Below are 21,998 nucleotides of genomic sequence, written 5' to 3' on the forward strand. Positions count from 1 at the left end.
GGCAAGCTTCTCAGCTTCCTGGTGTTGAGTCGAGGCATTGAGGCCAACCTACGCAAAATAGAGGCTCTCGACCAGATGCGGTCACCTCAAACACTGAAAGAGATCCAGAAATTGACATGTTGCGTTGCTGTTCTTAGTCGATTCATTTTCAAGATGGGCGAGCGAGGGATGCCTTTCTTCAAGTTGTTGAAAAAACAAGATCGGTTCGAATGGACGGAAGAACGTCGGACAAGTTATCATCTCCATTAATCCTAACACCGCCTAACAAAAAGAGGAGCTCTTTTTGTATATTGTAGCTACCCTACAAGTTATAAGCACGGTACTGGTGGTCGAACGGGAATGTCCCGAGAGAAAGGTCAATGTCCAGAAACCTGTTTACTACGTGAGCGAGGTTCTACACGATGCTAAGCTATGGTACCCGCAAGTACAGAAGCTGATATATGTAGTCTTGATGTCTTCCCGGAAATTACAGCACTACTTCCAAGCGCATAGGTTCACCGTCATGATGACGTACCCGTTGAAGGATGTAATACGCAATCAGGAAGCTATTAGACGAATCGCGCAATGGGCAATAGAACTAAATAAGTTTGATGTAAGCTACGCACCACGCACGAGCGTGTAATCCAGAGTGTTAGTGGACTTTATCGCCAAATGGACAAGCGTTGAAGAAGCAAGGCCAAACATGGTCGAAGATCACTGGACGCTCTTGTTTGATGGATCGCTCACGCTCCAGGGCGCGGGGGCTGGCGTTATCCAAAGGGCGACGAACTCAGGTACGTTGTTCAATTAAATTGTAAAGCCTCTAACAGTGTTGCAGAATATGAAGGACTGGTAAACGAGCTCCGCATAGCTGCGTCGCTTGGAATTAAATGATTTCTTGTGAAAGGAGACTCATGTGAACCAAGTTCAAAAGGAGTACCAGTGCTCAGATGACAACATTACGACTTATTTACTCCAGGTACAAAAGCTTGAGCGAAAGTGGAAGGGCCAGAAGTGACGCACATCAGAAGGAGTGATAACTCTAGTGCGGATGAACTTGCTAGACTCACTTCTTCTCGAGCACCGATACCCATAGGATCTTCGTTGAGAAACTCCTTACACCATCTGTCCCAATAGTTTGACGAACGGATGCTTCCCAACTCGACCAATAGTCTGGCGAGGTCAGTGAGGCAAAACCCGCAGACACGGATGCTGCACTACTCGAACACCACCCGACTTGGATGACTTCGTACCAAGCCTATCTCGAGGGTCGAAACATCCCTCATGGTGATGCGTCTGCAGAGAAAATTGCTCGTAAATCCAAGCTCTACATTTTGGTAAACAACAAGCTCTACCGAAATTGGAGTAACGGAATCTTAATAAAGTGCAGCACTCAGGAAGAAGGCAGTAAAATACTGCTCGATATCCATGGAGGCATGTGTGGTAATCATGCGTCTTCTCACACCTTGGTCGGAAAAGTTTTCTGCTAGGGATTCTATTGGTCGACTGTCCTTCAGGATGCTTCCGAGCTGGTCAAAAAGTGTGAGAGCTGCCAATTTTTTGGAAGACAGACCACTCGACCAGCCCAAGCTCTACAAACAATTCCTCTTTTTGGCCTTTCTCCGTCTAGGGCTTGGATATCTTAGGACCGTTCTCAAGGGCCACAGGCGGTTACAAGTTCCTATTTATGGCTATCGACATGTTCACGAAGTGGATAGAGGCCGAACCCGTAGGAAAGATAACTGCAAAAGCGGCCAAAACGTTCATGAGGAATATAATTACTCGATTTGGCATTCCGCATCGGATAATTACGGATAACAGTAGCCAGTTTAGAAGCAGGACCTTTATTGCGTTCTGCGAAGAATTCGGTATCAAAACTCGTTTCGCCTTAATAGCTCACCCACAGAGTAACAGACAAGTCGATCATGCTAATGGAATAGTCTTACAGGGCATCAAAACTCGGGTCTTCGACAGGCAAAAAGCCTACTCAAAACGCTAGGTGAAAGAACTTCCCTCGGTACTATGGGTCGTTCGTACTTCGACCAATAGAGCCACTGATGAAACTCCGTTCTTCTTAGTTTATGGAGCGGAAGCGATGCTCCCAACTAAGTTGTAGTTCGGGTCACCTCGAGTGGAAAGTTACTTCGAAGAAGTCCAAGAGCAGCTACAAGCGAATGACATGAATTTACTCATGGAGTACCGAGATCGAGCATCTATTCTAGCGGCTAAGTATCAGCAGGCATTGCGTATGTACCAAAGCCAGAGGATTCAACCTAGAGAACTCGCTGCTGGGGACCTTGTCCTACGAAAGGTGCAGAAACAGGCCCGACGCCACAAGTTATCACCTAAGTGGGAAGGACCTTACATAGTAGTCGAAGTCACTCGACTTGAGTCAGTAGGGCTATCTACTCTGAACGGTGAGATACTCAAGCACTCATGGAACATTGACCAACTTTGAAAGTTTTATTCATAGAAAATGTAGGTTACAGGTAAGTCGATTACATTCAATTCGGTTACCTACTTGATTACATAATCTTTTCATTTTCCTCTAATCCGTGTGGCTAGTGCAAAATTAGCAGAAATGATCTGTCTAGCTCTAGAAAATAGTGAAGATCCACCACTTCCGAAAATTTGGAAGCGTATGGATCCTCATTCTCCCTTGAACGAGTCAAGGAACCTTCTATACTCCTCCCTCGGGCGGCGGCTGATCACCCTAGGAATCGACCGCCGACCAGCATAAGGGCCAGGAAAAGTGGCCGAGGCAAAGGTCTTCCTGGAGCTGATGACCGGTGCCGGTGATGCCGAGTGGTCTTTTGCCTGGCGCGAAGGCGATTTGGAGGTTGTCAACGGAGAAGGCGAATGTGCCTCCTTCACCGGCGATGACTCGGGGGCTCCACCGTCGAAGACCTCAATGGCGGCTTGGTCGATGATCCGGTCGAGATCACCACCATCCCTCATTCCTCTCCGGTGCAGAGCGTTGCGCTGAAGCATAGGTCTTGATGTAATGGCGAACACGCTGAGTGAGGGGACGGCGACGATCCACGGTGGATGCTTCTTCCCTCTCTTTCTGAGGCCCGCTACTCAAGTCCTCGTCATCGGAGGATGGGATGATGATGACCTCAGGAGGTATCATTGCGAGAGGCCTAAGAGAAAGGACTTCTGGGATTGGCTCAAGAGGCGGAGATGGAGTGGAGGCCATAGCTTCAAGCTCTACGAGTCCTAGGCGGCAATGGGTAATGGAAACAAAGGAGACGACTGACAAACGGCTTCGAGTTCCCTCTGTTTATAGCGGGGGAAATGGGTTGTATTGTGTAAACATGGTCGTCAAGATCTGAAACGATGGTGTCGCCTCGGGCGTGTAGCACATTTGGTGGAAATCATGATGGCATTATGGCTTGTCTAGTCTCTGCAAAGAGGGATGGGCGGCCATTATGACGCGTCAGATTAATGTTACGGTGAAAACGAGTACAAATGGGAGTGGATCTTTTAATGCCCACCTTCCCACTGGTTCGAGTTCACTCGATAATCATATTGCAGTCAAAACCATAACGCTCGGAGGCTTGCATTCTCGAGTATTCAGTCGAGAACGAGCCTCACTGTTCGACCAACTCCGTTATTGAGTACATGGTTGAAAATGAGCCTTACTCTTCGACCAACTCCGTTATCGAGTACATGGTCAAGAACAAGCCTTACTCTTCGACCGACTCAGTCATCGAGCATATGGTCGAGAGCGAGATTCGGTCGAGTACAGAGTTCTGAGCTATAACACTGCTCTCCGATCAATGGTACAGGTATTCCTTTTCTACTCTCTGATCGAGTAATTTTCTTCCTCGACCGTAGAGTCGGGGGCTACATTGTAATACCATTTTTTTATGCATTTTTTTGCAAAATTTTATCTGGCTCTACGTTGATCGTGATAAATAGAACCAACGAAGGCATGTGTTGGGTCGATGACGGATAACTATACCTCAGGAGGCATAACGGCACAGAGATTGTCAGACATCTCACGCCTAACGGCCAAAAGAGTTCTGAAGTCCTAGTCTGTCTTACGTGTGCTCTCTATTGAGTTCATGTTCGTATGCTGATCGAATGCACAAATTGATAAAAGTTCGCAAAAAACGTATAAAAGAAATATGGTATTACAATGTAGTCCCCGACTCTACGATCGAGGAAGAAAATTACTCGATCGAAGAGTAGAAAAAGACATATCTGTACCATTGAATGGAGAGCGGTGTTATATCTCAGAACTTTGTACTCGACCGAATCTCTTTCTCGACCATATGCTCGATGACTGAGTCGGTCTAAGAGTAAGGCTCATTCTCGACTATGTACTCGATAACGGAGTTGGTCGAAGAGTAAGGCTCATTTTCAACCATGTACTCAATAACGGAGTCGGTCGAAGAGTGAGGCTCGTTCTCGACTGAATACTCGAGAATACAAGGCCCTAAGTGTTATGGTTTTGATTACAATATGAGTATCGATTGAACTCGAACCAGTGGGCAGGTGGGCATTAAAAGATCCCACTCCCATTTGTACTTGTTTTCACCGCAACATCGATTTGTTTCCTTAGCAGAAGGCCGTAGGTTCGACCCCTACCTGGCGTGCCATCTGTCGAAGATTAGTTCCCGACAATATATCCTTGAATTGACTGGGTGCCTTCGAGAGTAGGGACTAATCACGAAGAGAGATAAAATGACGTATATAAGTTCGGGCCTTTGATTGGAGTAATACTCTACATCCTGTGGGGGTATTGCTACCTTGTATTGATGATCCCGAGTATGAGCAAGGTGGCTAAGACAATTACAAGGAGTTGATTGGATCTAATCTATCCTAAGGCTCAAGTCGTCGAGTAAGTCCTCTATTGTTGCCTTCTATGTTGCTTACTAATCCTTATTCGTGTCTGGTTCTCGTTATTGTAGTTATCGTTGCCTTCTCCCTCAGCCTTTTCGCCTTATATAGGGGTGAGATACCGACTCTTATCCAGTCGTAGTCGATAGAGAGTTGTTTTTCTTGATTTTCAAGTAGATATACCTGTTTTGAATACAGATCGTATTGGTTTGGGCAACCAATTTAATCCCTCTCGGTATGTACTTACTTGATTCTGGGTGTATTAGGTACTACTGATTCGGTTCTACGATATCTAGAGCTGCCGAATATGCTTCATATATACCTTGTCAGTATATGATGTACTTCTTATGCGCATATACTCCATAGTTAAATATTCAACATGTTTGCCATATTTTTCTAATTGTCCCACTTGTAGGTCCCTTTTTTATAGGAGTAGATGTGGTAGAATGAAAACGGACCATTTATGTCAACTGAGTATTTGAAGGAGTAAAAATGAAGATATCTCGCTTTCAAACATTATGAAATGTAAAAGTTAGACTATACTCTCAACTATTTCATAAATTCTCTAGATAATTTGGAGAATATTGTAAGACAATAATCCTTGTCTGTCATTGGCTCGACCGGTGTTCACCGGAAGGAAATCTTATAAGATCTTCTGATGAAAAACTCTCTCAGAACCTTGATCCATGTCCTTCTTCTCCTGAACCAACGACTGCGCGTGCAAAGAAGAGAAGCAAAAGGCACATGTCCGTATTCACCATTTCCCGATAGCATCCTATTTGCCGATGCCCTTAATCTCCACCACTCTCTCCAATACACCGTCCACGGCGACGTCAAACGCGTCCTTGAGTGTCTCGAGCTTGTACCTCGGGTCGGCGTAGACCAGCCTTGGGACGAGCTTGATGACCTCTTCCCGCATCTTCTCCACCACTGCCGGTGGTATCTTCCTCAACTCCGCCTCAATGCTCACGTTCCCCGAGCGCACGCCGTCCTCCGGTATGAACACCGAGTACGTGGCATTGTCCCTCGGAAGGTGCCACCTGTATTGTTGGTACGCCGACCGCTGCCTGAAGAACACCGGGATGCAGCCGGCGACCATCGCGTCGAATGTTGATCGCCGCGTCGGCGAGTCCCCCGACGGCTGGAGGCAGAAGGTGGAGCTCTGGAACATCGCCATGATGTCGCCCGGGGAGTGGCACTGGAAGCTCCCGAAGGCGCACCCAAGCTGCCCGCACGCGCGCGTGGCCTGGCACTGTGCAATGACCTGCGACCGGATCGATCGCTGGTCCCCCGGCCGCGGCGCGCCCACGAAGGACATGAACCACCTGCGGCTGGAGTTCCGGATCCTGTGCTGCCAGTTCAGAACGTCGGAGTCTGTGCGTGGGTGGAAGTAGGTGGGGTAAGGCACGGCCAAGTCGTTGCCCGAGCCGAGGGTGGCCGTCTCTACGGCGAGGACGGTCATGTTCTTGGCGGCCGGGAAGAAGAGGAGATTGGTGCCCCAGGTTGAGTTGGGGTGGATGTCACGCATGAAGTCCCACGCCGTGCGCCCCGCCACAAGGAAGTGGTCGCGGCCGCCCGCCCTGCGCCACTCGGGCCGTCGCACGAGCCAGCGCAGCAGGTCTAGCGAGGCGGCATCCCGCACCGAGTCGTCTTGCCCCCAGATGTGCCTGCCGAACTCGAAGCCGGCGTAGAACGGGACGAACACGGCGACCGCCGCGGAGGAGTCGTTGGTCAGGCACCCGTACTGCCGCATGCGGGCGTGGAAGATGGCGTCCAGCGCGAACTGGTGCGTGGCGTACCAGCCGTTCGCGGCCGTGAGCGCGCCACCATCGAGCGGCCTGCCGAGGCCGCCGTTGCCCACGTCGTCGCACATGCTGGGCCACTGGTAGCGGGCCGTGCCGCAGCCGCGGAGGATGTCGCTGTTGAACCGCGAGGGCAGGTCGTGGATGTAGACGTACCGGCCACGGCAGGGATCGTCGTCGCCGCTGCCGCTGCCGCGCCCGTAGTCGTAGTCCGGGACGAGCGACGTCGCCACGCGCCCCGTGAACGTGGCGCGGAGGATGTCCGCATTGAGCACGACCGTGAGGAAGTGGAAGCGGAAGTAGAGTGTTAAGGCCCACAGTGCCGCGGCGGCGACGACGAGGAAGCAAGGCCGTGAAATGGCGCTGGATTTGTGCATTGCCTTCTCCGCTGATACGGGTCGTGCCTGCGGCGGAGTGACTTTTTTCGTATGAACGGTTGTCGGAGGTAACCTTACATGACATGCAGAACACAACCCGTCTATTGCATATACTCCAGGCCTGTATGAGAAGAGCGAGAAGCTATATAATCAGTGCAAGTACACCACATATATTTAATGTTCTATTGGCACTTGCATGAACGCTACTCGATCTCATCTCATGCACTCCATTAATTCCATATCTCGGACGATGCAATTTGTTGACTTCGCACGCACGCCATTGATTCCATGTCTCGGACGATGCACTTTGCTGCCTGAGTAGTCCGATCGATTTGATTCCCTAGGCTTGGAAAACTAGATCGATACTCAGTCTGGAGGTTCACTCGAGATCCGAGAAATACAAAATCACTTACTCTTACATTTTAAAATAGATGATGTTTTATCAACTTTTATAATTTTAAAAATATATAATGTTCTATAATTTTAAAATAATATTAGTCTAAATTTTTAATCTTACAATTTTATTAAGTTACTTTCTTTCCCATACATATCTCATTTCTCATACAGTTACTCATATTAAAAAAAGAGTAAAATAATTATTTTATCATTCACATCAATACTTGAGCTTAACTCTAAAGCATCATCTATTTTAAGTCGGAGAAAGTACAATTGTGCACACATAGCTTATTTTAGTAGTACATCTCTTTCACCATCTATCACTTAATGTTTCTCGTCTACATCGTAATTTTTTCACATATTTCTTTAATATGAATCTCAACATAAATAAATATTCATGATAAGATATATATATATATATATATATATATATATATATATATATATATATATATGTAAAGACAATAATTTCCTATTGCTCGAGATTCCTGTAGTCTCACATAAAAAAAGAAAAGAGATCCCGTACTTATCACTGCCACCAGGGAAACGTTTTGCTCTTGATGCCCTCGTAGCGTCGCGCACACGCTTAATTCGTCCAAATATATACACTACTTGAATCTACTCTCTCTATCCACTGCTATTTTAAGGCGCAATAATATTTGACCTGTCATGGTCTTCTGAAATCAGCTTTGACCAAACATTTCTCATGACTATATGAATGCATGTTGGAATTAAAAACATTAAGTCTATCGGTACCACGTCACGGTACTCATATTTTTTAAGATTAAATCCTGAAAAAATAATAAATGAATATGAAGTTACGTGTGGTGGTCAAAATATGTGTCTATGCTATGTGGTGTTATACCTACAATCTTATTTAGATATTTATAGGATATACCTATATGAGTGTGTGGATATGAGTATGATGTGTATGTGTATGTGTATCTAACTTATATTTAAAAAATCTTTAAATAGTTACTTTGATCATTTCAAAAGTTCTTGCAGATGTTCGCGCCTTTATAATTTGGACGGAAGGAGTACTAGTTTTTTGTTTTTGTAGGGCATGAATCTCGAGGCAATTCGAGTGAATGAGACAGTAAATGCAAATAGCGCTAAGCTACAACCTGATGAATATCCAATGACCACACCCAGGCCAATCCTTGCGTCTCACTTCACATCGACGGAAACAACGCATTTCAGCTTTTACTGTGGTGCAGTTAAAACTGTTGAGAGTGTTTACCATCTAGTTATTTTTGTTAATCTATATTGCAAAGAGTGAACACAAACAATCATATGTCTACCAAAAATACACACGAGACAACCAGCATCATCAATCTGTAAACAATGTTACACATCCAACGATCCAGATTCGATTGATTTCGTGTCATTGTATCCAAAGGCCGTGGTTGCACTGTCCCTCCCCTTCGAATCGCTAATTGCACCTCATATGGTTGCTTTTTCCTTCATCGTTCCTTCCAAATCAATTTGGAGACCACCATCAAACACGCTAATTAGAAAATCACAATCAAATAATGCATGCAATCAATTTCGTGCAATCTACTCTTTACATTTTGCCCACGCCCATCCAATCCCCCTTATTCCCATCTCCGTTCACTCTCTCTTCCTCAGTCTCCTCACACAATCCGCGCTCTCCACTACCTCTCTGTCCTCTTCAAAATCATGCTTGCTGCCCTGCTCCCCACCAAATCCGTACACCCTCACCAATACTCCCTTCTTCCTCCACCTCCTTCGTCGCAAGCTGTCCCCTTCACCGTTCCCGCTCGACCAACGTCCACCGGGCATGTCATCCTCTTGTAATGCCTGCTACATCCCACCCTCCGCTGATATGCTCCTCTTGCTGCCTTTGGTTTTGGTACACCTCCACACATGAGTCGAGGTCAATGTGGATCGTCGGCCCCTTTGTTTTCCCCTTCCAGATCAGGTATTTTCTCCACTACCACCTTTCGAGTCCTATTGCTCGAAATCAGATCTATTGGTAGGCTCAGGTTCTCCTAAGGTTGGCAACAAGGCAGGGCGGGTCAGATCCTCATGGATTTTAGACCCGGTGAGGGTGGGGGTGAGGGCAGTTGGGAAATTTGCCCTGTGGGGGGTCATGGGTCAGGGACCCGATAATTGTTCGAGTCAGGCGTGGGGGCATTGTTTCGCCCATGGGCGTCCACGGGCCCCCCAACCGGCACTACCCACTTAACCCTAGCCTGCCCGTTGCCGTCGCTCGCACCCGTTGTCACTATCCACTCCCGCCCGTTGCCACCAGCGTCCACCTCCATCCCACCATTGCCATGTTGTCCCCCGCGCCCACACCCACCTCGGTGTCGGCACACTGCTGGCACCCAGCTCCCACCCGTGGGGTCCCCGCCGGGTTCGGGGCCGGGAGCCATTTTTCGCTCGTTAGGCATTTCAGGGGCGGGACGTGTTTTTTGGTTTGAGTTTTGGGTCGGGTGCATTCGCGTTGTACCCGGCCCCAACTCACTCTGTTGCCAGACCTATGTTCTCCAATGCTATAGTTGCCTACCTTGAGTTGATCCATGGAAGCCGCACATTCCTTCTTTGCACTACGCCTTTTGTTGCGAGTGCGGAGAGGACCCCAAGCACATTAGTGAGCAGCTTCATTGATTCCCCTTGGTTTGAATCTATGCTTGGATGTTTGAGCACTGACAATGCATGTGCCTACGAGAGGCTCAATTAAATGCGTTAGTCAATTAAAGTTGTTTCATGCTTAATTACATAATCTAGAGATAATAATTCTTATTACTATGTGCAGAATGGTATGACAACTTTTAGAAGAAAAATTAGCTACCATTTTGTTGGACTGAGAATTAAACATGAGGAAAGAATGTCCAGATTACAAACATAACAACAAAAAAGAGAAAAATACAGACTACGTTGAGATTTTAAATAGTCCTAAGGCAAATGGTCAAACTCATCACATCAAACTGAAGACCATTAAAGACTATGTGTTCTTTTCACTGCCATCATGCCAAATAATGCTACGAGGAATGGTAACTCCCAAGAAGAGGGTGAATTAGGACACTTAGAAATTAATGGCTCAAAAAATTTTATAAGATAAATCTATCTCCAATTCTATCTAAATGTACTCTAGCTTTATCTAGTGTGTTCACTCTACCGCTCAAGAGGATTGCAACCTACTCTAGCAAGATAAATTGCAAGTATATAAATATAGAAAAGTAATTAAGGTAGAGAGAGCAAACTCGGCATAAGAAATTTTTATCCCGTGGTATCGGTGGCACACAAGCCATCCCTGGTCCACGTTGAAGATCCACAAAGTATATGCACTCAGTTGCCAAGTCCTTCTAGTCATGACTCTTGAGCTATTGAGTCACCAAGACAAGGCCTCAAGCATGATGAGACACTAAGTCGAGGTCTCACCACTAACCCTTCTTTCGGTCACTTGTACGCTGTCTTCACTTTAGAGCTTTAGTCACAAAGACAAGAGCCTCTACGTCCTGCACAATCTTCTTGTCGCCACTCCACACCAAGTCACAAAGACTCCAAGACGCTAGCATACCTCTCGGTACACGATTGGATCACTCCTTGATCCACTCTCTAGGTTGTAGCACCTAACAACACTTCTCTCTAGCCTATAAGCACTAACCACTCTCTAACCTTGTGCTTAATAGCCTTGGATGAACACTTTAAGCACTCAGATGGCTTGAATGTCTTTCTCAGGTGTGTATGAGGTTCTCTGGACTCTAGCACCTTCAAATAACCGAGTGGTTAGGTATTTATAGCCTCAAACCCATCAACTAGTCGTTGCTCCAATAGCTCAATATTACTGTGAATATCGGATGATCCAGTGTAGACAGTTGTACTCACCGGACCATCCAGTGTGTACACCATCACAAACTAACCATTGTAACTCAACTCAGCAACTCTTCTGAACACCTGATGTTCTGGTGTAACCTTCGCTCCATCACTGGACTATCCAGTGTATTGACTTGAGCCTTACCGAGCCACTTCTTCTTTGTACAAAAAGCTCTGCCGTTCATAATCTTCATTGCCGGACCTTTCGGTGTGTACAGCACTATCTTATCGGGATTTTTTAACACACTATGTTAAATGCTCTGGTGAAACCACCGGTGTCCATATCTTCATCGCCAGACATTCCGACGTATTAATCTTTGGTCTTCCATTGTTGCACTCTCTCTGCAACAAATGCTCTAGTGTAAGCATCCGGTGTCTTCAACTCCTAGCACTGGACCTTCCGGTGTATAGAAACTTCTCTGGCTTCTTCTGACAAAAATGCTCCAGTGTGTATAACCCTCTGAGCACCGGACCTTCTAGTGTAGTTAATTTTCCTGGGACTTCTTTCATTTCAACTGAACTTTGTCTCGGCTATGATGGCTTCTTCATGTATTGCATCCATGAGAGCTACTAACATATAAAAATATGTTAGTCCCAATAGCTATGTTGTTATTAATCACCAAGATCACATCATAACCTAATGGGGCTATTTTTGCTATAATTTCTCCGTTTTTGGTGATTGATGACAACACAACTAAAGCAAGAGGCAAATGATAACAATTAAGAAACTATATAATTTCAAAAGTTTACAAGACCAGACATCTTTGTTTGGATGCATGGTAAGAACAAATTATGATACCAATTATAAGTACAATCATGTTCTTATCAACATTATATCTCCCTTTTGCTACAATTTTCCTCAATATTATGTCCCTTTTTAGTTGTATATGTCATGTAGATAGTTCTTCACTTTTCTCAGGTGCCACTATCTCCCTTGATCAACCCATGAAGAGTTTCTTCACCTTTGTCAACCCGAGATGCATCCTCTTTTGTCAACAATCTATCTGAGATAGTTCTTGTATCTTGCTTTGGTCTCAAAATTCTCCCGCTTTATCAACAATATTAAAAAGACTACAAACACATATTGAACTCAAGGGAAAATATTAGAGCATTCGAGATAGAACCTCATAAAACATGATCCACATGAATGATACCACTTATGACGAATTATAAGAAATTGATACCAATTGAAAAGATATACTAATTATAATGATAGGAGGCATTGATATCAATTGAAAAAGATAAACAAGGATATAATTCATGAAACTCACATGATATAATCTAAACTCTTCCTAAATGTGTGCATACATATAATAAGACATACTTGTGAATACCAATTGTAGGAATATAGCAATATATACACAACTAGACACTAAGTAGAGGTATGAAGTTTAAGTCATATCATACATGGATGTAGCTTAAATATAAAAATGAATTGACAATGATACTAATTGAAACCCTTTAAGCATTGCATATCTTTGGAGACTTGTTGATCACTCCATAAGACTATAAAAGATATTACTTGAAACACATGTTAGTCTCAAAATCACAACCTATAGGATATGCTCCCCTAAATATGTGCATACAAGTGTTGAATATGTGTGAGAGATATGCACTTGTTTTTGATAACAATAGAAAGGGTACCCTATAGATTGGTTCCACCTCCAGTCCTTTCTCTTAACAATATGTGCAGCCACTTTGCCATTTTTCTTCTTTTTGAGCTTATAGTGATTGCTCTTGATCTTGATCTTATAGTTGGGTTTGGTATAGATGTTGGAGGTCTGATTGGACAGGTTTTCATCATCATCTTCTCCTTGATCTCTTTTTTGATTTTCTTGCACTGGAAGTACTTGTGGTCTTATTGATCGCATTTGAAACATGTTATGGTGGACCTCTCTGCAAGTTTGTTCACCATGCTATCACGATTATTTTGAGGAGGTTAGATATATCATTTGCCCTTTTATCTTACCAAGTCTTCCTTGAGCTTCTTCATTTCTTGATTGGGCTCATCATCCTCTTGTGCAATGAGTTCATTAGATGATGTTATAATAATATTCCCAACACATGTCTCATTGCAAAGGAGTGAACTAGATAAATCAATCAAATCATCACAAAAAGTGGAAACATCTACCTTAGAATTGAAATTAAATAGAGGTAGATTGCTTTAAAGGTAACTTAGATTGATATTTAATGTACTCAAAATTTTCCTTAAGATCTTCATGGTCCTTATTTAGCAATTCAAATTTGTTCAACAATTGTTTATTATTAGAAACAAAGATAGCATGAATATCATTAAAATCATTGAATTTCTTAAGTTCTTTAGATTATTTCTTTAAGGCCTTTTATTGGTTTATTAAATCAAGAAGTTTTTCATGGGAGGGAGAATTCTCATTGGATTCATAGTCACTTATATCGCTTTTCATACATTTTGCCATAGAACACTTGTGAGATGATGGTTTGCGTGATGATGACCTTGATGAAGAGTTTTTCTTGGAGGAGTGGATGGTGAGGCTTTCATCACTTGAGCTTGACTCTCACCTTCGCTCATCCTCTTTCTATGCTTGCGAATACTTCGGCTATTCCCCTTGTCTCCCTCTTATTCTCGGTCTTCTTTTCCTTCTTGATATGATCAATTGTGTTAACCAAGATTTTCATGTAGATTGGATGATCAATCTTGGCATTGATCTTCTTCATGTTCTTCTCCAATTAGGAGATGAGCTTGGCAATCTTGGGATCTATCTCTTTATCACTTGAGGTGCTTTACTCATCTTCTTCTTCGCTCTCTTCATCTTCTTTATCACCCTCATCTTTGCTTGAGCTTGGCTCTTGCTTTTGTCTCCTCATCTCTGCCTTCATATGTGAGTATGTTACTTGCTTGCTTGTGAAGGCAAAGTTCTTGACATCAGATGAGGTCGAAGCTTTAGCCCCCATGTTCATAGTCATTTCATGGGTTGTAATCTTGTTGAGAACTTGATTTGGAGTCATCTTGTTCATGTCGTGGTTGTCATAGATGTTGGAGACAATGAGCTTGTACTTTGTAAGAAGGGCTTGAAGTATTCTTCTCACAATTTGAACGTCTTCAATTTGTGTCAAACCTAATCCATTGATCTCATTGACAAGAATATTCAAACATGAGTACATATGATTAGCATTTTTATAGGAAAATTGTTTGGTGCCATTGAGCTTAGTGACTATCATATGATATTTCTCATTGTGCTCATCCTTTGTGCCTTCTTGTATTTCAATGAGACTAGTCCAAATATCATGTGCATTGGTGAGAGAATAAATACGATTAAATGCATCAACACATAAATATGATAAAATGATACTCTTTTCTATTGCATCTAATTGCCTCTCCTTATTGATGACACATGATCTCATCCTTTCTTTGATGACTCTCCAAACATCTAAACTTTTAGCTTATAAATAACAACTCATTAGAATTTTTTCAACGGGGGAAATTAATACTATGAAAATGTAGAGTGTTATGGATATCCATCCTAACCCCGAACATCATAACTGTAGGATGTTAAGCCTATCAAGAGCACGAGGCTTTAATACCAATTATGAGGAACGATGATGTCATAAGAGGGTGAATTAGGACACTTAGAAACTAATGACTCCAAAAACTTCACAAGATAAATATTCTCAAATTCTATCTAAACGTGCTCTAAGTTTATCTAGTGTGTCTACTCTACCGCTCAAGAGGATTGCAACTTACTCTAGCAAGGTAAATTGCAAGTATATAAATGTGGAAACGTAAATAAGGTAGAGAGAGTAAACTCGGCATAAGAGATTTTTATCCTATGGTATTGGTGGCACACAAGCTACCTCTAGTCTACGTTGGAGTTCCACAAAGTATATGCTCTCAGTCGCTAATTTTTTTTTGGTCACAGCTCTTGAGCTACAAAGTCAACAAGACAAGATCTCAAGCACGATGAGCCACCAAGACACTAAAGTATCATCACTAACCTCTCTTCCGGTAATTTGTACGTCGTCTTCACTTCAGAGATTTAGTCACAAAGACAGTGACCTCCACGTCTCCGCATAATCTTTTTGTCGCCACTCCACACCAAGTCAGAGGGTCAACAAATTACCGGCAAGTCACAAAGACTCCAAAACGCCGGCGTACCTCTCGATATATAATTAGATCACTCATTGATCTACTCTCTAGGTTCCAGCATCTATCAACACTTTTCTCTAGGCCTATAAGCAATAATCACTCTCTAATCTTATGCTTAATCGTATTGGATGAACATTTTAAGCACTTGGATGGTTTGGATATCTTCTCAGGTGTGTATGAGGTTCTTTGGACTACAACATTTTCAAATGATCGAGTGGATGGGTATTTATAGCCTCAAACCCACCAACTAACCGTTGCTCTAATAGCTCAACTTTACTGTAAACATCGGATAGTCCGATATAGACAATATATACTCACCGGATCATCTGGTGTGTACACAATCAAGAACTAGCCGTTGTAACTCCACTTAGCAACTCTTTTGAACACCGGATGTTCCAGTGTAACCTTCACACCATCACCAGATTATCCGGTGTATTGACTTCAGTCTGATCGTGCCACTTTTTCTCTGTGCAAAAAGCTCCGGCGTTCACAATCTTGATCGTCAGACCTTCCGGTACAACATCATCTTTTTGGGATATTTCACACACTCTGTTAAATGCCCTAGTGAAACTCTCGGTGTGCATATCTTCATCGCCAGACCTTCCGACATGTTGATCTTTGGTCTTCCATTGTTGTACCCTCTCTAATACAAATGCTCCGATGTAAGCATTTTTGTCTTCAATTCCGAGCACTGGACTTTTCGGTGTATAAAAACTTCTCTATCTTCTTCTAACAAAAAAAAAAATACTCCAATGTATATAGCCCTCTAAGTACAGATCTTCCGGTGTAGTCAATTTTCTGTATTTAATGATTAATATTACCGACGGTTCTATAAAATATTTATATTTCTATATCTTGAATTTATAATTAATATTACCAACACAATCTTTTTGGGATATTTCACACACTCTGTTAAATGCTCCGGTGAAATTCTCGGTGTGCATATCTTCATCGCCGGACCTTCCGGCGTATTGATCTTTGATCTTCCATTGTTGTACCCTCTCTGCTACAAATGCTCCGATGTAAGCATTTTTGTCTTCAACTCCGAGCACCGGACTTTTCGGTGTATAAAAACTTCTCTATCTTCTTCTAACAAAAAAAACACTCTGATGTATATAGCCCTCTAAGTACAGATCTTTCGGTGTAGTCAATTTTCTGTATTTAATGATTAATATTACCGATGGTTCTATAAAATATTTATATTTCTATATCTTAAATTTATAATTAATATTACCGCGTTTAATACTTATGTTTTAGTTGCAGATATTATTTGTCCAACAAGATTACATTAGCAAACTCCAACTTAGTTACGTTACCAATCAACACACTTTTCGAAATCAATTATAACCAAATATTACAAAATTAAAACAACAGAACGCAAACATATTACGAATTATCACAACGAATTATCACAACCAAATGTGATAATTCGTAATATGTTTGCGTTCTGTTGTTTTAATTTTGTAATATTTGGTTATAATTGATTTCGAAAAGTGTGTTGATTGGTAACGTAACTAAGTTGTAGTTTGCTAATGTAATCTTGTTGGACAAATAATATCTACAACAAAAAAAGAAGAAGGAAAGACAAGACAAGAAGTAGTCTTGAGGCTGGACTCTATGATTTGTTTTTTAATCTTCTATGTTGTTCCGTCTAGTTGTTGATTTATGGTTAAAGTTAGTCAATCAATTAATTCGACGATTGGATGTTTTGCTTTTTTATGGAAATTTCTAGGATTTTCTTAGGATTAACGTGGAGGCACCGAAAGGAGCCTCCAATTAGTAAATATAAGATAGCAACCTGTATTCAATAGTAGCTCCTAGGGGCAATATAAAGAGTACATGAGGAGGATTCTAGTAACCTAACCTATACGTAATGGATAGGGACTTTATATTCCTAACACCCCTTCTCAAATACAAGGTGTATGCAATAGCGTTGCATTTGAAAGAGGTGACACTAAGTAATAAGTTTAGACTAATACATCCAACAACTGTCTCTTTAAAGCTGTCGTAGAGTGGAGTCTTGTAATCTTGTTGAATCAAGCCGAAGAAGTGCAATACGAAGCAAATGAGTAGTCGTGATGATGACAACAAAGAATGCCCTTGATCAAGAATCGCAACAAAGCGATGATGAGTAGCAAGACAACAAACAAAATTGTCACTGGAGCTACGGAAAGATCAGGTGACATAAGAATACCCTAGATCAAGAATTACGAACAAAACAATGAAGAGTAGCAAGACAACAAAAGAAGTTGTCAGTTGCGTTATGGAAAGATCTAGATGGCTAAGTTGCATCAATGGCGCGGGAAAGAAATCGACTGATTGATGAAGGAATATGTGGACTCGCACGGCGTATTCTAATTCAAAGAGAGACTGAAATTTAGATGAACGTAGCAAAAGAAAATACTCTAAACAAAAAATAGAGATACTAGCAACGATGGTGGAAGCTCCATGACTAGCAAGAGTAGACACAAGCATCAGTAAGGATACTAGTAGTGGAGATAAAAGCTACGCAGGGATACACTAGTAGCGCAAGCCTAGCATAGCAACAATAGAGGCAACAAAGGAAAAGCTAGCACGCAGCACACCAGCCACATGACAAGACGGGCAACAAAATAATGTGTGACACAAAATGAGCAGCCCATGATAGCACTGCTATCACCCATTGTAGCTCAACGGATCTTACGGCCATGAGAGACCCAAGATGGAGCCTGATAGAGCCCATGGCATCACCGAGCAACAAGGCGTAGTGGAGAGAGGCGCCACAGTCGACAAAGACAGGCGAGTGGCACATTGTGCGGATCCTACAACCACCGATGGGCAAAAACGACCGAGCGGAGCCATTAGCGGAGGAGGTTGAATTTGGGTGGGCCCTAGCGAGAGAGCCGGCGGAGGACGACTCAAGACCCGGTGGTGCAGGCCCCAGTGGCGGCACGGATGGAGGCCCCAGTGGTGGCGCAAAATGAGGCCAAATCCAGGCAGGACCCGGAGAGAGCCGGCGGCGGATAGCCTAAAACGAGATTCGGCGACGTAGGAGGACCCGATGGCCATTGCGGTATGGTGCGGGATGTCCTCGGGGTGGATCCTGCCAGACGAGTGGACCACCGAGACGAGGCGGACGGCAGGGGAGAGGAGCATGGTGTCGATGTCTGTTGTGAAGTCGACGCCCAGCATGAAGGTGGCATGTCGTGAGGAAGAAGAGCGGCGGCTCGGGGACGAGCCAAGCAGAGGAGCAGATGGGATCAGATCGGCTGTGAAGAGATACATGGTAGTAGAGAGCTGACGAGGAGAGAGAGCCGATGGTGATTTTTTTTAGGGTTTTGGGCAAGTTGCGGCACTCTGAGGAGTACATGAGGAATATATGATAAGAACTCTAGTAACCTAATCTACACGTAATGGATAAGGACTCTATGTTCCTAATAGACATATCCTCAGTTCCTTATTTTATTGGATCTCATGCAGACTTTTCTTTGCAGTAGGCTTTTCTGCTCATCGTTGTACAAGTTGTTGTTGCCTTCCGTTCAGCAAGATGGCTTCCTTTGAGAGGAATGATATGAAAAGTACGGACACCATTCTTCCTATCATCAGATATTTCAGTTTCTATCCCTATGAAACAGCAATAGAGTTATCCATATTCTATGAAATAGCAATAGAGTTACCCATATGCCAGAATTTTTGTATCATTTTGTCCCTACCATTTAGACATTTCTTTGTTTGCACAAGGTTAGATTTTGTAATGTTGGTGCTTGGTAGTGACATTGACCACGCCTATTTAACTTTTATTTGCATAAAAGACTGTTTTTTTCATCATGTGTTCCATATACTGCAAATCTTTTCATTATTCCAAATTTCCAAGCTGAATGCGCCCTTCCTGGGATTAAGTGGTTAGTTTACTGTTTCCTCAGATGAAATAATTAGTCTAGTACTGGTATGTCAAGAATGCAACACACATCAGGATTTGATGGTTTATGCTTTTTCCCCCTTCATGCTATCCTGTAATTCAACTCTTGATTTTTTTTAAAAAAACTCTGGGTTCTAAGACAAAAGAAGACTTTAGTGTAATCACACAACAAATGTGGCTCATCGTCACATAGATACTATCTTTCTTTGTTTTTGCTCTGAGCCTGAAATTTCTTCAGCTCCATTATTGTTTCCTCTTGCAATTACCTGGGAGTACAAAGGTGCAAATCACAACAGTCCGTTAGATAATTGTGCAATTCAACCATGTTAGATAATTATTTATATCTTTTGGCACGCAGAAGTTTCTCCTTTATTCGTTTTCAATCAAAAGTTCTTTTTATTTATAATATTGTTCTTGCACTGGAGGGACTTTGTTATTCTCCTTGCTGAAAATATTTTGTTTTGCACGACCCTGCTTCTGAAGTTCTGATGCAATATTATATAGTTTGTTACAGACAAGCATGGGCCATTTCTTAAATATCATGTCCCTTTTATTTTGCAGTAAGAATTTAGGTGATTAATCCTCAAATAGTCATATTTGGCTCGATGGGTAATGAACTGACATGCTGATTGTGGACCTCATTCTCTTATTTGACTTATATTTCTGAAATATTCCTTACCGTGGTAGGTATTTGGACAGATGAATCAAGAAAGTGGTGACCTTTTCTTGCGCTACATTGCAAAACCAAAAAAAAAAAAGTTCGAGAGAAATATACTGTGACCTCCATATAAATAAAAACAACCGAATGTGTTTCATTTTCTGGATGTTCTTTAATGCTTATAGGCTATGCTGTGCTGTCGCTCGACCCATTATAATTGCTGGCTGTGAATCCCATATTGCAGAGATTGGGATAGGCCTGACAGGCTTTGGTGTATTCTTTTCATTTCTGGGAATAATTTTCTTCTTTGATAAGGGGCTGATTGCAATGGCAATGCAAGTTTTCCCTAATTTTTCTGCTGAATTATTGAGCTCCTAAGCAATTGAAATGTGCATACGTGTGGAACATTTCAGACTCTCTTTCTATCAGGTTTGGGTTTGACTATTGGACTAAAATCAACTTTGCTATTCTTCGCTAAGCCTAAGAACTACAAGGTTTGCAAAATTTCTCTAATAATTCATCAGAGCTATCAGCCTCGTAATAAGTAATTATATACTCATTTCTTACTGTGGTTAACAGGGTGCCATGTCATTTGGTGCTGGCTTTTTCCTTGTGCTTATTGGATGGCCCTTTTTTGGCATGATTCTAGAGGCATATGGTTTTATTGTACTCGTCAGGTCTGTTTTCTCATCATTCCTCACTTGATCAATCCACTTACTAATATTGAGATAACACAACAAAAATGCTTATGTTTCAACGAACCTCAGCTGTATCAGACCATTTCTTGCTGAGTAAATTTCAAAAACCTATAACTATTTTTACATATGTTACAGAAAACTACCACTACTAGTATCTATTTCAAAAACCTACTATTATTTTGACACATGTTGAAAAAACTATAATTTTTTCACCGTAGGCTTATCTTTCATCCTCTATAGCATGTAATAGAAGAATTAACTGTGAATCCACCTGTTATCAGAGGATGATAGGTAGGCCCACGGTGAGAAAATTGTCGTTTTTTGTAATATGTATCAAAATAGTTGTAGGTTTTTAAAATAAACATTAGAAATTGTAGTTTTTTACAACATGTGTTAAAATAGTTGTAGATTTTTGAAATTTACTCTTTCTTGCTTGACAATATATCTGTCATTGCAGTGGATTCTGGCCAACTCTTGTGGTTTTCTTGAAAAGGATTCCTATCATTGGTTGGATATTTCAGCAACCATTTGTTACATCGGTATGTTGTTCACAACACCCAAACATTCTCTCTAGAAACTTTGCTTATGCTTATTCTAACAGACCAAAATTTCTTGTTTGCAGTTCCTTGACCATTACCGGGGGAAAAGAGTTCCGGTGTAGTCTCTTCTTACTCGAAGTCTCATTCTGATGTTGTGACCTGTGGTCTTCTCATGACCACAAATGATCGTGTCTGGAGACAAGATTATTCTCTGTATATTGCCCTCACCCTGTCATTTTGATGAGGCCTTGGTATAGTACAACGAAATTCTGTCCTAGCTCATAGGTTCTGGTAAAATCTGAGGATTAAAAGTTTAGAACCTGTCTTTCCGAAATACAAAGCAAATGCTCCTCGTGTTTCTATATGATATTTTTTCAATTAGCATCGTACGGATCATTTTGATGTTAGCACGGACTTCGCTGCCAACATTTGCTTGAAGAACAAAATGTTACTGAACTTTTGGCACGATTAATGAAGCAGGTCATATGCCAGTTTAAGATAAGGTGACTTGTTTTGGAGTCTTCTGGTGGTATAGCATGAGGTCTCTGATTGTCGCGCACTACTGGATTTGTAAGCTACATCGAGCATGTTGACATACAAATGGAGATAGCTGAACGCCTACAGGCATACATTGGAAGGGAAAAGAATTCACAACAATGGTTGAAGATAGTTAAGAGGTGACCCCAGACCATATTAGGATACAGTGGAAACTTAGGCTTTCTTTCATATTTATATTTGTTTGTTGCAATAAACTGTCAGATCTGATCGCAGCAACTATATGATGCAAAATATATATTAATTGTAACATAATCTTATAATTATTATATGGAGAGCAAA

The 21,998-nt window shown here is 42.3% G+C and overlaps 2 protein-coding genes across 2 annotated transcripts in view; one reads left to right on the top strand and one right to left on the bottom strand.

The window, feature by feature from the left end:
• The window catches only part of LOC133908042 (vesicle transport protein GOT1-like), a 31,736-nt gene extending 9,809 nt beyond the window's left edge, over window positions 1-21,927 (top strand). The window contains exons 2-7 of the mRNA XM_062350174.1: window positions 18,842-18,925; window positions 20,169-20,263; window positions 20,338-20,418; window positions 20,504-20,601; window positions 21,080-21,161; window positions 21,245-21,927. Coding sequence (XP_062206158.1) covers window positions 18,895-18,925; window positions 20,169-20,263; window positions 20,338-20,418; window positions 20,504-20,601; window positions 21,080-21,161; window positions 21,245-21,283 — 426 coding nt within the window. The 5' untranslated portion in view covers window positions 18,842-18,894 and the 3' untranslated portion in view covers window positions 21,284-21,927. The remainder of the gene's footprint in view (window positions 1-18,841; window positions 18,926-20,168; window positions 20,264-20,337; window positions 20,419-20,503; window positions 20,602-21,079; window positions 21,162-21,244) is intronic.
• On the bottom strand, window positions 5,581-7,100 carry LOC133907810 (xyloglucan galactosyltransferase KATAMARI1 homolog). Its single transcript, XM_062349902.1, has one exon. The coding sequence runs from the start codon at window positions 7,004-7,006 to the stop codon at window positions 5,603-5,605; it is 1,404 nt and encodes a 467-aa protein (XP_062205886.1). The 5' UTR covers window positions 7,007-7,100; the 3' UTR covers window positions 5,581-5,602.
• Window positions 21,928-21,998: the final 71 nt, after the last annotated feature.

Source organism: Phragmites australis, chromosome 24 (assembly GCF_958298935.1).
Source record: "Phragmites australis chromosome 24, lpPhrAust1.1, whole genome shotgun sequence".
Lineage (NCBI taxonomy): Eukaryota > Viridiplantae > Streptophyta > Magnoliopsida > Poales > Poaceae > Phragmites > Phragmites australis.